The following is a 12,978-nucleotide window of genomic DNA, read 5'->3' as shown; positions in this document are numbered from 1 at the left end:
CCAAGTAACCATTACAGTTGCCACTGTATACATGGAGTCACTTGCCACTACTTGTCATGCACCCTCTGGAGAAAGCCTCCTCAGATGTCCATCTGAAGCCTTCTGAGCCAAATGTACTTGGGCAAAAAGATGCTTCAGGGGATCCTGGGGCTGATCAAGAAGGTCCTGGGCCCTCAGGAATGCGGACCTCAGACTGTTCCCCTCAAAAGGTAGAAAGTTCTGCTTTTGAGTTGGAGAGAGATGCTGAGCCACCACCTAGCCCCCGAGAATGCTGGTGCTTGAAGATACAGGTTCTGACCATGATCAGGTGAAGGAGTGCCTGCTTGCAAAAAAAGGACTTCTCAGGAGGAAGTGACTCCTTGTGAGCAGGGCTCTGGCCTGAGAGCTCTAACGTACTGCAGCTGAGCCCAGGTGGGGGCTCAGCAAGCTCTGGTGATAAAACCTTCAGTGTTTGCCTAGCCATAGCTAGAAAGAAGCTCTGGCTGGTTTCTACTGCTGTGTGGTCTTACCTTACAGATGTGCCTCTGTGCTACTGGCCTTGGATGCTTGCTTGATCCTGCTTCTTGACGGTGTAATGTATCTGACTGCCCAGCTGTGTTTTGGCTAGTGCTGTGCTGAAAGCTCACCTGCCCTTTTGCAACCTGTTTCCCTGTGAAAGGGGCAGTTGTTTTTCTGTCTGTTTTGTTGGGACATTGAGAGTTTCTCTGAAACTGCTCCGGGTGCAGGGCTTGAGTGCTTACCTTACTGGAAGGAGGTGGCAGAGAGGCTCTGGCATGCTCTTTCCTTCACCATCCCCCTCACCCCTTCTGCCCTCACAGCCTGTCCAGCTGCTTGAGCTTCTTGGAAAGCCCCCTGGAGGACTTAGCCAAGACTACCTCCTGTGGGGCATCCCTGTGCTGCTGCCTGTTGAGTGTCTGAAAGGCGAGAGGGGCATCTTTAAAATTTAAAGTCCTTTTAATGACAAAGATGATGAAGAAGAAATAATTCTCTCTCAGCTTGCAGGCAGCAGCATTGAAAAGCCCATGGGAGGAAGTTCTGGCTTCAGGGGGCTTTCTAAGAAACTCAAGCAGCTGGAGAGGCTGTGAGGACAGAATGGTGGGGGATAGTAAAAGAAGGTGTCCACCCACCCCTCAGCCACCTCCTTCCAGTAAGATAAGCACTCAAGCCCTGCACCATGAGAAATTTCTCTGAAATTCTCACTCCTTCCCACAATTTTTGGGTGAAGTTTCTTTTTACCCCCCCCTCCTCCAATGAATGGTTGAAAATAAATAGGACAAAAAGTTCAGTGCGGTGCTAGTTCTGACCTCTGCCTGCTATCTTGACCACTGCTGCCTTAGCCTGACCCCACTTATCTGACTGATCGCTTGTTCTTTGACCTTTGCTGTTTCATTACCTTGCTTTGTGGCTAGCCCCTTTGCTGAGTCTGCTGCAGGCAGCCAATGCAGGCTGCTACAGCAGCAATGCAGTAATGGCAGGTACCCTCACTTAGGGTGCTTCCAGATGGAGGGGTCCGAGTGCTAACAATCAGAAGGCGCAGTGCAGCTCTTCTGTCTTTTTCTCCTTAACAGACTTTCTGCCGTAAGAACAAAAAAGGAAAAGTGGTGGGAAAGTACTTGGATGGCTGCAAATGGAAGACAGTGGCATCTGGAAGTCTTGTAAAATGCCATGAATAAGATAGTGCGATTGCAGAGTAAAAGCCTCATCTGGAAGCAACCTTGGAGATGATATATCTCTAAATCCTCGTATTATTAAAAGTGCAGAGGATGGCAGCTGTTGGCAGTCCTGGGATCCCATATTCAGTGTTGGCAGGGGGCCATCTCAGCCAAAGTGCTGTGGCAGCATTTGGGGGGCTAGAATGATTTGGTTTTAGTGCAAGAGAAAGATGTGACCTGGAGCAATAGTGATATGAAGTAGGAGCCGAAGTTGTACTGAGAGAGAGAAACTTTTTCAAGGGCTATTTTGTAAAGGAAAAAGGTAAGCTTGAGCAGCCATTTTATTAGTATGCTTAAGCAGTGCAGAGCTGGCTATATGGCTTCTTGGCTTCATACTTCAATCTGTGTGCGCATAATTTTATATGCATTTGCAGCAGCGAACATCACATGCCCCTTGTGTTATTGTCAGTACCCTACTGTATTTTTTTTTTTTTTAACACAAAGCCTGGTGTGTCATGACTGAAATCTGGTTCCTGCTGAAACTAACTTTGAGTAGTTGGGAGTTGGTGATGCTAAGCATGATTGGTGGTGTCTACTTTGGATTGGTTTGTGAATATCATCAGCTCAGTCGAGATACCTGTTCAAAGTTGTTTTTAATTTTGCATTCAGCTTGCACATGTAAGGGCTAAAAAGGGTAGCGTGGGAGAGGGTGTCCAACTCAAGTCCTGCCCCCAACTTCTCTCCATGTGCTGGCCCCGCCCTCCCTGCTCCCAACCTTGCCACATCGAGCAGCAAGGACTGAGGGGGGCTTCTACTCACACTTGCTTGGAGAACCCGCCACACAATCAGGAACTGATAAAGCAGGATTCCTGACCTCAGAGAGGGAAATTGGGAATGTGACCTGTGTGTGTATGTATGTGTCCTCGTTGCCGCCTTTTATCTCTCATATGTGCAGGCTGTGTCCCTGGCCAGGGTACAGTTCTCCGAAGAGTTCAAGATGCTATACATGATTCTCTCCCGCCCCCTGCCCTGTAATTTATCCTTGCAAGTGTTTAAGTTGTAAACAGCGTGGTTACGATTATTTGTTAAAACAGGGAAGGTAACATGCTCAATGGAACTGAAGTTAAGCAGTACAGACTCCCTGGGGGAAACTGTTTCCATGGGACACCTCCCACCCAGAGTCTGGACATAATTTTCATTTGATTTGGGGCAGGGGTAGGGAACCGAGGGCCCAAGGACTGAATCCAGCCCTCAGGAGTTCCCCACACTCCTCGCCCTTGGCCCTGACCCCTTTCACCTGGCCACCAATCATTTGGTGGTTTCAGGGCTTTCATGCAGTTGTCCCCTTTCTAAAAGGTTGAAGTGCCTCTCGTAAGGTGTGGGTTACCTAGTAAGAACTTTATGCTCAAATACGCTGGTATCTTTGGCCTTCCCCTTTTGCCTTTGGCCTACCCCTTTTACGTCCAGCCCCGCTCAGGACTAGAATGCAGCCCTTCAAAATAAAATTCAGTCTTCAGGCTGGAAGAGGTTCAACAGCCCTGGCTTTTGAAAACAATAGGAGTTGAAGTGTCCCAGTACTGCTGTCAAGGTAGAATCTGTGCTTAGCTTTAGACTGGCACACACCTCTCTGCCTGGTTCCCCTAACAAAATCTTTACTCTCCTGGCATTGCTATCTTCTCACACAGTCAGATCTGTATACAGCTTTGAACTCTTCCTTTCCACCACTTTAGGTTGCTGTCTGTGAAATCTAGAGGTGCTGGAGATCTCAAATTAAGTCCTATCGTTCAATGAAAAAACAATGGCGGATCTGAGGTGTGCAGTGAGGGGCTGCAAACATTTTTGCGCTTGTTAAACCTTAGAAAAATCATCCTAATTTCTTTTGAACTATTGTTTGTGCAGCATGGAACGTACTGTTTGTGCATAAACAAGATGACCTAGTTTTCAACATCTGCAAGTCTTTGCTCAAAGCTTGTTTAAATTTTATTTGCCTTTTCTAGTAACAAAAAAGTTCTGGAGAATAATCCCTTTCATAATCTCTGAATTTCTGCAGGAGCCAGTTAGGTGTTTGGTAATATTAAACACAAAGCCATATGTCCTCAGTTAACAGAATGCCATGAAGAGTATTCCATGGACCACACAAGACACGTCAAGCTGAACACTCAGAGGTGTTATAAGATAAATATTTAACAGAGGCAGCCCATATTTAGAATATGTGCTAGCTTCTAATCATACTTGTTTCTCAGAAACCTCAGGACATGCCCTGGTTAATAAGTAAAATAGAACCTGAGGAATGTATTGACTTGTGCATTGCCATAATGTGTTCTTCCAAAATCCCAGATGCTTACAGATCAGAAACATGAAAAAATATGCATTCTAGCAGGGGTCCTCAACCTCTTTGGATTGGTGGGCACATTTGGAATTTTGAGAGTCATGGGTGTGCTCACAAAATGGCTACCATGGGATGGGCTTGCCCATTCATAAAATGGCTGCCATGCTGGGCATGGCCAGTCACAAAATGCTCATTTTTCAGAAGGCAAACTAGTGAGACGAAAAGTATCTTGTCCAAGAACCTAAGTACAAGGCAGAGGGGCAGGTCTGAGTCCCAAAACACAAAACCACTCTTTTGAACCCAAATAAAGATGCTGCTGGAGGGCAGCCCTTCACCTTGCAATATGCCAGCCTCCCAGTTCTTCTTTTTTTTAATCTTAAAATAAAAAATCAGGAGGGGCAGGAAGCTTGGCAATAGGACAACAACTTCCATCACACCTGAAGGCAGCAAGCTAGCTTAGTGGACACAGGGCAGACTGCTTGGCTCACAACTCTCTCCAACCCTTTGCTGCTGCCTCCCAGCATCTGCTTCACTCTGCCTAATAGTAGGACCAGTCCTGGCTGGGCTGCAGCAAGGAAAGGACGCAAGCATCGGTGCAAGGGGTGGAGATGGCTTCTCCTGGTGGGTCCTCGGTCCACCTTGGTCCTCGCACTCCTCTGAGGCCCTTAAGCTGTGAGTTTGCCACAGAAAGCATTCTCTATGCTTCATAGCTTTTCCCATCTTTAACAGAAACCCCTCAGTGTGCGTAAGTAAATGATGTCCTGCAGGCAGCCAGCCAGCCAGCCTGCCAGCCCATGCTAAAATCCCAGTGCTAACCTTGTTGTTAAAAAAGCAACCCCCCCCCACACACCCTTAGGCTAACTGCTGGTATATGCATTTCCCTAAGGAGCATTTCATAAACTTGGCAGCTGTACAGCGCTTGGCAAGGCAGGCCTAGCTAGCACACATGTTCTACAAGCCAGAAATTTCAAGCGGATTGGCATTAGTTAAAATAAACTGCTTTCCTGCACAGAGCCCTGGCAAAGTAATGAAAAGACAACTTTTGCCTGTCACCTAGCCCTGCTATACTGGGTTATGTTTCCCATCTGTTCTTTAGAATTCTGACAATGTTGCTGCTGCCGCCATCTCTTTTATGCCTTTATTCTTGAACAGGATATCTCTGAAGCATGTAGAATGCCCCGTTCTTTCTAGAATAGAGTGCCTCTGAGGGGCAAGGGGAATGTTTGATCTTTTTTAAATGGCCTTGTCAGAGGCAAATGCCGTTGCTTCTGTTCAGCCCTTTATCCATATGATTGTTATGAGAATGTCTACCGATAGACAATTTCCAGGCAGCCAGGCACCTATCAGTCAGCAGATCATATCCCTGAGGTTGCCCCCACTTTGGGAAGATGAATCATCTTGATGATGACCTTGTAGGCCCCTTCCAACCCTACTATTCTATGATTCTATGAATCAGCCAAGCTGGTTTTCTCCAGGCTGTCTTCCTCTGGGTAAGAGTGGTGACTTGCCCCTCTAGGCAGGCAAGTTACTGACACATCCTTTTGACTCCATCTCTTTGCACAACTGGATGGAGCTGATGGCTTGTTAGAATACTCTCTCCATTGTGACCATTCCACGTTTGTCTGTTCAGCATGACAGGACTGCGCTTTTAGAGGTGAGCCGCAAGAACACATATATTGCAAGAGAGTCTAAACTCCATTATGATCTATACTGAGAAAGAGGTTTGAACGGGCTTGTTTGAGGTACCCAGTATTATGAACTACAGCAAAAATGTGTAAGTAGACACATCTTTATTTAATTTGTAAAAATACCTCACAAAAGGAAATATTACACATACATTATCAAAAACATCATCTAAAATCCATAATCAGTTATTGTGTTTCTTACCTTTATATCTCGCTTTTTCCTCCAAGGAGCCCAAGTTGGCATACGTGATCCCCTCCCTCTCCATTTTGTCCTTACAATAACCCTGTGAGGTAGGTTAGGCTGAGAGTCAGTGACTGGCCCAAAGACACCCAGTGAGCTTCACGGCTGAGTGGGGACTAGAACCTGGATCTCCCAAATTTTATTTAATTATTATAAAATAAAATATTGTGGTTTTAAGCTTTTATATTTTTTATGCTGCACTTTGTGGTTTTAATTCTTGTGAACCACCTAGAGAGCTTCGGATGTTGAGTGGTATAGAAATGAAATAAGTAATAAAAAGTCCCAGTCCAGCACTCTAACCACTATGCCACAACTGGCTCTTATCATCAAAAGCATCTAAAAATGTGCTGTAGACACTTCAAAAGCGCCTTATCAATTAATATAACAAAAAACATAATGGAATGGGGAACTAGACCTGATTAAAAATCTGAACATTATCAAAATCCATAAGTGATGTAGAAAATTATTATCAGACTAATGAAAACAATGCATAAGGTCCAATATAACTATAGTTATTGTTCAGTACGTTGTGAACACAGCCTATTTCTGAATAAGCTTGTTCTGTGTGACACCCCCTTTTTTGGACCTGCTTGTAATATGCAATCTTTGTCATGAACGCTTGTATTCCACACAGCATAAAGCCACTCAGATGGGAGGGGAAAACGTTTTTCCTTCTATCGAGCTATTGCCATCTTGGCTGCTGTTAATACATTTATCACAGTTTCCAAATAGCTGCTAGAGGAGGGATGGTCAACCTTTTTCAGCCTGTTACGTATTTGGGGATTGGATGGGGGCGATACTGTGGGTTAGTTATTGTTTTGAACCTTGGCAGCATCTGTAGAGCTGGGAGTAGCAGCAGTGGGTGGAGCATCTGCTGAGTTCTGCAGTTTTGTGTGTGACAAATAAAGGACAGTTGTGTTTGAGGCCTCGCGAGTTGCACAGTCATTCCTGCTACCTATACAGCGCAGCCCAAGGGCTGAAATCCATTTTGGAGATGCTGTTGAGGAGTGCGTTCCAATGGTGAGTGGGGCTGAAGGCAAAGGGGGGCTGGGCCAAACACTAAAAGGGGTAGAGCCAAAATGCAAGAAATCCGGCGTTTTTTAGCTTGACGCTCAAACTGCGAGGACCTAAGCCTTTGGAAAGGCCATTCCCACTTTCAGAATGGGGAAATAGCTGCACAAAAGCCAGGAAACCACCAAACAATGGATAGTGGGGGGCATGGCTATCTGGGGACCCCTCATGGGCTGGGCTCGGCTCCTGGGCCTGAGGTTCCCCACCCCTGTGCTACAGCATTAAGCAGGGTCTTGTTAAGAGGGAAAGACTGGGAGGCCTCCAGGCTGCTCACAGCGGGCATGCCATAGCCTAGCTTCCCAAGATCTGCATTTAGTCACTACAGCCCACTTCTGGAGTCATAGCATGGTGTCTGCCAAGGACAAGACTGGGCAGACCTGAGACAGTATGTGTGTCCAGCAATGGGCCACAGAATAGGGTAAAGGCTGGGCAAGCAAGCCTCCAGTGGAAGGTCACACAGGTCCAGCGTGGTGCTACAGTTTGCATTACACTGCCTGTATCTACTTTCTAAGGGTTTTGTCCTCAGGAAAAACATTAAATACTTTAGAAAGTCCAACAGGAAGGGTTAGCTCTGAGCTCAGGGCCGGCATCAAGGGTAGGCATGGTTGGGCACTTGCCGAGGGCCCACACCCTAGTAGGGGCCCACTGACTCTTGCCCCCGTGAGTCGCTCCTCTGCTTCACCATGGCAACCTGCTTATTCACTCCCTCTTGCTCTGGCCTGGACAGCAGTGGTGGCAGTGAGGAGGAGCAGTGGATACCATTGCCCACTGGCTGGCTGCCTCACAAGGAAGCAAGTGGTTAGCAGTGAAGAGAAAGAGGATGAGGAGCAATAGCAGCTGGTGACAGTGAGAAGGGAGACTCACTGAGGGAGGCGGCCCATTGGGAGCATCTTGCCCAAGGACCCTCAGAAACCTGGCGCCAGCACTGACTAAGCTTAAAACCTATTAAGTTAGTGCTTTACTACTACTTATATTATTATTGACCAGCCCACTTGCCATTACATAGTACGGGTTCACTACATGAATGTGGGTTGGACCCTATCAGCTTAGTGCTCTCCATGCTGAGAACATGGGGATCATTCATGAGGGCTGAGGCAGCTATTGGTGGGCAGCTCAGAGTGTAGGAGTAAAAGGGCTTTGGACAGGATGTTCTTGTGTATGAGCTGGTACCTCTTTTAGTGGACGTGATCCAGACCCATTAAAAAAGCTTACAGAAATTACTTTGGGGGACATCTTTTGACCCCCAGTTAAGTTCCAGTGTAACTTGGGGTAGTGAAATGTCCCAAAAATGAAGCAAGGGGATTGTGTCAGAAGACGTCTGCCTCCCTCTACTGGTTTTGTTTGAAAAATGCCATGGGACATTTTCATCCCAATAGGTTAACATTGCTGGGACAAAAAAAAAGCAGCCCTGTCATTCGCAAAAATAAGTTCATTTTGCGGATATGTATTGTCCCAGACTCTTCTTGGGTCTCAATAAGAAATCTCTGTTTGGGCACTTAAATTTGCATCAGTGGATCAGTTTTTATTGATTTCTCCCCCCCACCCCACCCCACCCCATGCCAGCATGTTACATTGGCTGGGGGGGGGGGAGCACCAAATTCCAAATTCAATTGCTTTCTTAGGGTATTGGGGGGGAGGTCCTAAGCATTTTGTGTTCCAAAAAAAAAACCCAAGCCTATAAGTAGCTGAAATTTGGGGACATTGTTTACTGCTATGCACGTCACAATGTCCTGGAGAACTATGTTGTAGATCTATTTCTGTGTAAATTCTGCAACAAAAGGCCATTGGGGCATCAGTTTAACCTCAAAGTTTTTGGTCAAATATAAAGCCCTACCTGGCTTAAGAATTGGGTAAGCGAAGGAGCTTCCATACCAACTTGCCCATGCACCGTGGTCATCTTCAGAGGCTGTCCTCTGAGTGTCACCACCATCTGAAATGAGGCAAGTAGTGATCTGGGAGAAAGGCTTCTCAATGGTGGCACCTTGACAGTGGAATTCTCTTCCCAGGAAGCCTTGCCTTTCATGTCTTTCTGGTGCCAGGCAAAGACCTTTTTGTTTTCTCAAGCGTTCTAACTCTGAGGATAATGTTTTAGTGCTACTTTTATTGCTATTTTATCATTTGGCGTTTTATGTTATGGGGTTGGATCCAGATTTATGTTGATAGAACTGGACTTCCTTCCCATGGCAGCCCCTCCAGCCCCCTGAAAATGCTTCATAGAGAGTCAGGAGACCCTGCTGAATGGGATGACCTGTGCTGAATGGGGAGGGGGATTCCCAAAACTTGGGTGGAGGGACTTTCTGCAAGCCCTTTCTTTTATGGAAGGCAGATCCTGGACTTAACCATAACGTTTGGTGTTTTATGATTTTATTGTTTTGATTATACTGTTAACTGCCCTGGAAATATTTATATTGAAGGGTGGTGTGTGTGTGTGTGTGTATATACCTCTAACTATATCTCTATATCTAAATATATCTCAATCTTCCTCTTAAATGCATATGCAATATAGCCCTCTTATATGCATTATATATTTCTGTCTTGCGAACATTATAACTCAAGTACATGGGGTGATGAGACTTAATTGCCATTTTCACCGCAGAATATTCTGGGTTTTTTTCCCTTCAGAGACTGAAAGCTTGGTGCTAAATTAACCTGAGGCTGAACCTTGTCATACAGCACAAGTCCTCCGCTTGAAAGCAGTTTTTCTGCAGCATAAAATAAAAAAGGTTGCATTTTAGAGGAAAGATTGGAGGGGGGGCTTTCTCCTTTTATGAGGATTTTTGCCAAAAAGAAAAGGAGAAATACTGAATCTGACAGACAACAGATGCCTTTTGATATCTGATAAAAAGAGTTTTGCAAGTAAATTCAATATGTGGTCAAAACAGATGCAACATTTCCCTAGAATGAATGAATGGAATGTATGGTAGGATAGTTCGAAGTGCTTGTGAAATGTGCTCACTGATGCAAATGCTGAAACCATTATCTGCTGCCCTTGGCTTCACCACCGGCAGCGGATCACAAGGGCAGAAAATGTCTAGCTACTGTTGCAGAAAACTGATGTATTATACATGCTTACCAGTAGGCAGAAAAGCCCCCATTTAATACATATGCGATAACGAATATAACAATAAGACATTGAATATTTATTTTATTTTCTGATATTTCTATGCCGCCCTATAAATTTCTGGGTGGAATACATAATTAAGAACGACGTAACAATAAAATAATATTGTAAAAATCCCAATCACAAATACACTGCAGCGATAAAATGATGGAAACTGGTACAATGGGTCTAAACCTTTAAAAGCCCAAACTACAGAGTCCAAAAAGCCTCCAGCAGGCCTCTGAAAAGAAGGGGGGGGAAAAGGTTTTGCCCATTGCTTCAATATGACACAGTAGGCACCAGGCGAGCCTCGCTAGGGCTGGCATTCCACACCTGGGTTGCTGCTGCTGAGAAGGCCCTGTCATTCATAATCACTTGCTGAATCTCACAGTACAAGGGCACCCAGAGAAGGGCCTTTGATGAGGACTTCAAGGTACAGATAGGTTATATGTGGAAGAAGGCAATCCTTCAGGTAACATAGCCCCAAGTCATTTAACAGTTCAAATCAGCACTTTGAATTGGGCCTGGAAAGGGACTGGAAGCTAGTGCAGCTCAGGCAGCACTAAAGTAGACCCATGCACAAGGTATTACAATAAGGCAAGGGTTAAACAACCCTTGATTAAACCCATGGGCTGTTCTAGGGTTGTTTAGCCCTCACATAAGCCATCCTCGCTGCATTCGCATGACACGATAAGCCACAACGACTGCCCCCATGTCTTGAATATTCAAAAGGGTGGGTTGCAGCGATCGTGTGAACCGGTCCAGTACGTTGGGCAGAGTCCATAGAGAAATGGGTTCAAATCCATTGTCATGGAGTGGGGACTTGTAGAGTAAGCATCTTCACTTCAGATTCTATGTGACCTACTTTACAGAGGACAGTTCTCTATTTAAAGGCATCCTCTGTTTGAAGGGCTGACCAGTCCAAGTCTGGTTTCAAGACAAAGAACCAAAAGAATAAGACAGAGCAGAGGCCTAGAAGTTGCCCATCAATAGTTAAGCAACTGGCAGCAGGCTGGGTAGGAATGCAGTTCTTCGCTGCTGTAGTGAGATGTAGTGTTTTTCTATTTAAATAGCAGTAATTATTTCCAAATTTGCATCTATAATATAAATCAGCTTATTCAAATTTTATGCAAATAGTTATCCTCTTTTGTCCTATTTTTGGTGGTGTGTAAGTTGCCAGCCTGGATCCCTTCAACTACCTATCTGTAATACGTTAATGAAATATCCATGAGTGGTTAGGGAGAATAATCATAAGGGATATGAAAGCACTGCATGAAATGAATGTGCAATATAATTATAGATCCTGCTGTGGTCTTGTCAGTGCATAGAGAACTCAAATCAGGGGAAGGACGACGTATAACACTCCTAAATGATGAAAAGATTTCAGGGCCTGTGAGCTTTGGAGGGCTTTGCTATTTCATAAACAGTTCTCAGGAACAAATCTTTCAAAACAGACTTCACAAGAAAAGATGAAAGAATTATGCCCAATCTGGCTTCATACACAACTGATAGTCTCTGCAATATGCATGGCAAATGCTTTGCAGCAATAAAAGTAGAGTTGCTATCCCCCCCCCCCTCCCTGCCCCATATGCTGAATTGTTGAAAACTTTTTGTGTGTGTTGGGATGTGCTGGCTGGCAGACTTATTTTGACAGAAGATTCAGCAGTTTTTTTTAAAAGTACCTATTAATGAACTGTGTGGCAACCATAACAACATCAACTACTACAAGAATACAATAATAGCAATAATAATATATCACTTCTATATTGACCATCTTGAGAATTTTTTTTTTAATAACAGGGTTCTTCAAAGCTTGTTAATGAGTTCTCATGACAAATCCAGAAATATCTAGAAGCTTCTCACTTGTTGTTCAGTCGTTAAGTTGTGTCCGACTCTTCATGACCCCGTGGACCATAGAATGCCAGGCCTTCCTGTCCTCCACTCTCTCCCGGAGTGTGCTCAAGTTCATGTTCATTGCATCGGTGATGCTATCTAGCCATCTCATCCTCTGCCGTCCCCTTCTCCTTTTGCCCTCAGTCTTTCCCAGCATCAAGGTCTTTTCCAGGGAGTTTTCTCTTCACATTAGGTGGCCAAAATATTTGAGCTCCATCTTCAGTATCTGTCCTTCCAATGAGCACTCAGGGTTGATTTCCTTTAGGATTGACTGATTTGACCTCCTTCCAGTCCAGGGGACTCATAAGAGTCTTCTCCAGCACCACAGTTCGAAAGCATCAATTAGGTGCTCAGCCTTCCTTATAGTCCAGCTCTCACAGCCATACGTTACTACTGGGAAAACCATAGCTTTGATTATACGGACCTTTGTCGGCAAGGTGATGTCTCTGCTTCTTACTATGCTGTCTAGGTTTGCCATAGCTTTCCTCCCAAGGAGCAAGCGTCTTTTAATTTCATGGCTACAGTCACCGTCTGCGGTGCTCTTGGAGCCCAAGAAAATAAAACCTGTCACTGCTTCCATTTCTTCCCCTTCTATATGCCAGGAAGTGATGGGGCCAGATGCCATGATCTTAGTTTTTTTAATGTTGAGTTTCAAACCAGCTTTTGCACTCTCCTCTTTCACCCTCAACAAGAGGCTCTTGAGATCCTCTTCGCTTTCTGCCATTAGGGTGGTATCATCTGCGTATCTGAGGTTGTTGATAATTCTCCCAGCAATCTTAATTCCGACCTGTGATTCATCCAACCCGGCGTTTCTCATGATGTACTCTGCATATAAGTTAAATAAGCTGGGGGACAATATGCAGCCTTGTTGTACTCCTTTCCCAATTTTGAACCAATCGGTTGTTCCATGTCTGGTTCTTACTGTTGCTTCTTGGCCCTCATACAGGTTTCTCAGGAGACAGGTAAGGTGGTCTGGTACTCCCATCTCTTTCAGAATTTGCCACAGT

At 45.1% G+C, this 12,978-nt stretch overlaps 1 protein-coding gene across 1 annotated transcript in view; it reads left to right on the top strand.

The window, feature by feature from the left end:
* Positions 1–56: 56 nt before the first annotated feature.
* The window catches only part of SLC38A11 (solute carrier family 38 member 11), an 87,340-nt gene continuing 74,418 nt past the window's right edge, over positions 57–12,978 (top strand). The window contains 1 exon segment of the mRNA XM_084804692.1: positions 57–307. Coding sequence (XP_084660818.1) covers positions 57–307 — 251 coding nt within the window.

Source organism: Heloderma suspectum, chromosome 1, assembly GCF_057233095.1.
Source record: "Heloderma suspectum isolate Gila_16-S chromosome 1, 16-S_ref, whole genome shotgun sequence".
NCBI classification, from domain to species: Eukaryota; Metazoa; Chordata; class Lepidosauria; order Squamata; family Helodermatidae; genus Heloderma; species Heloderma suspectum.
This window is presented reverse-complemented; position numbering and strand designations above follow the sequence as displayed.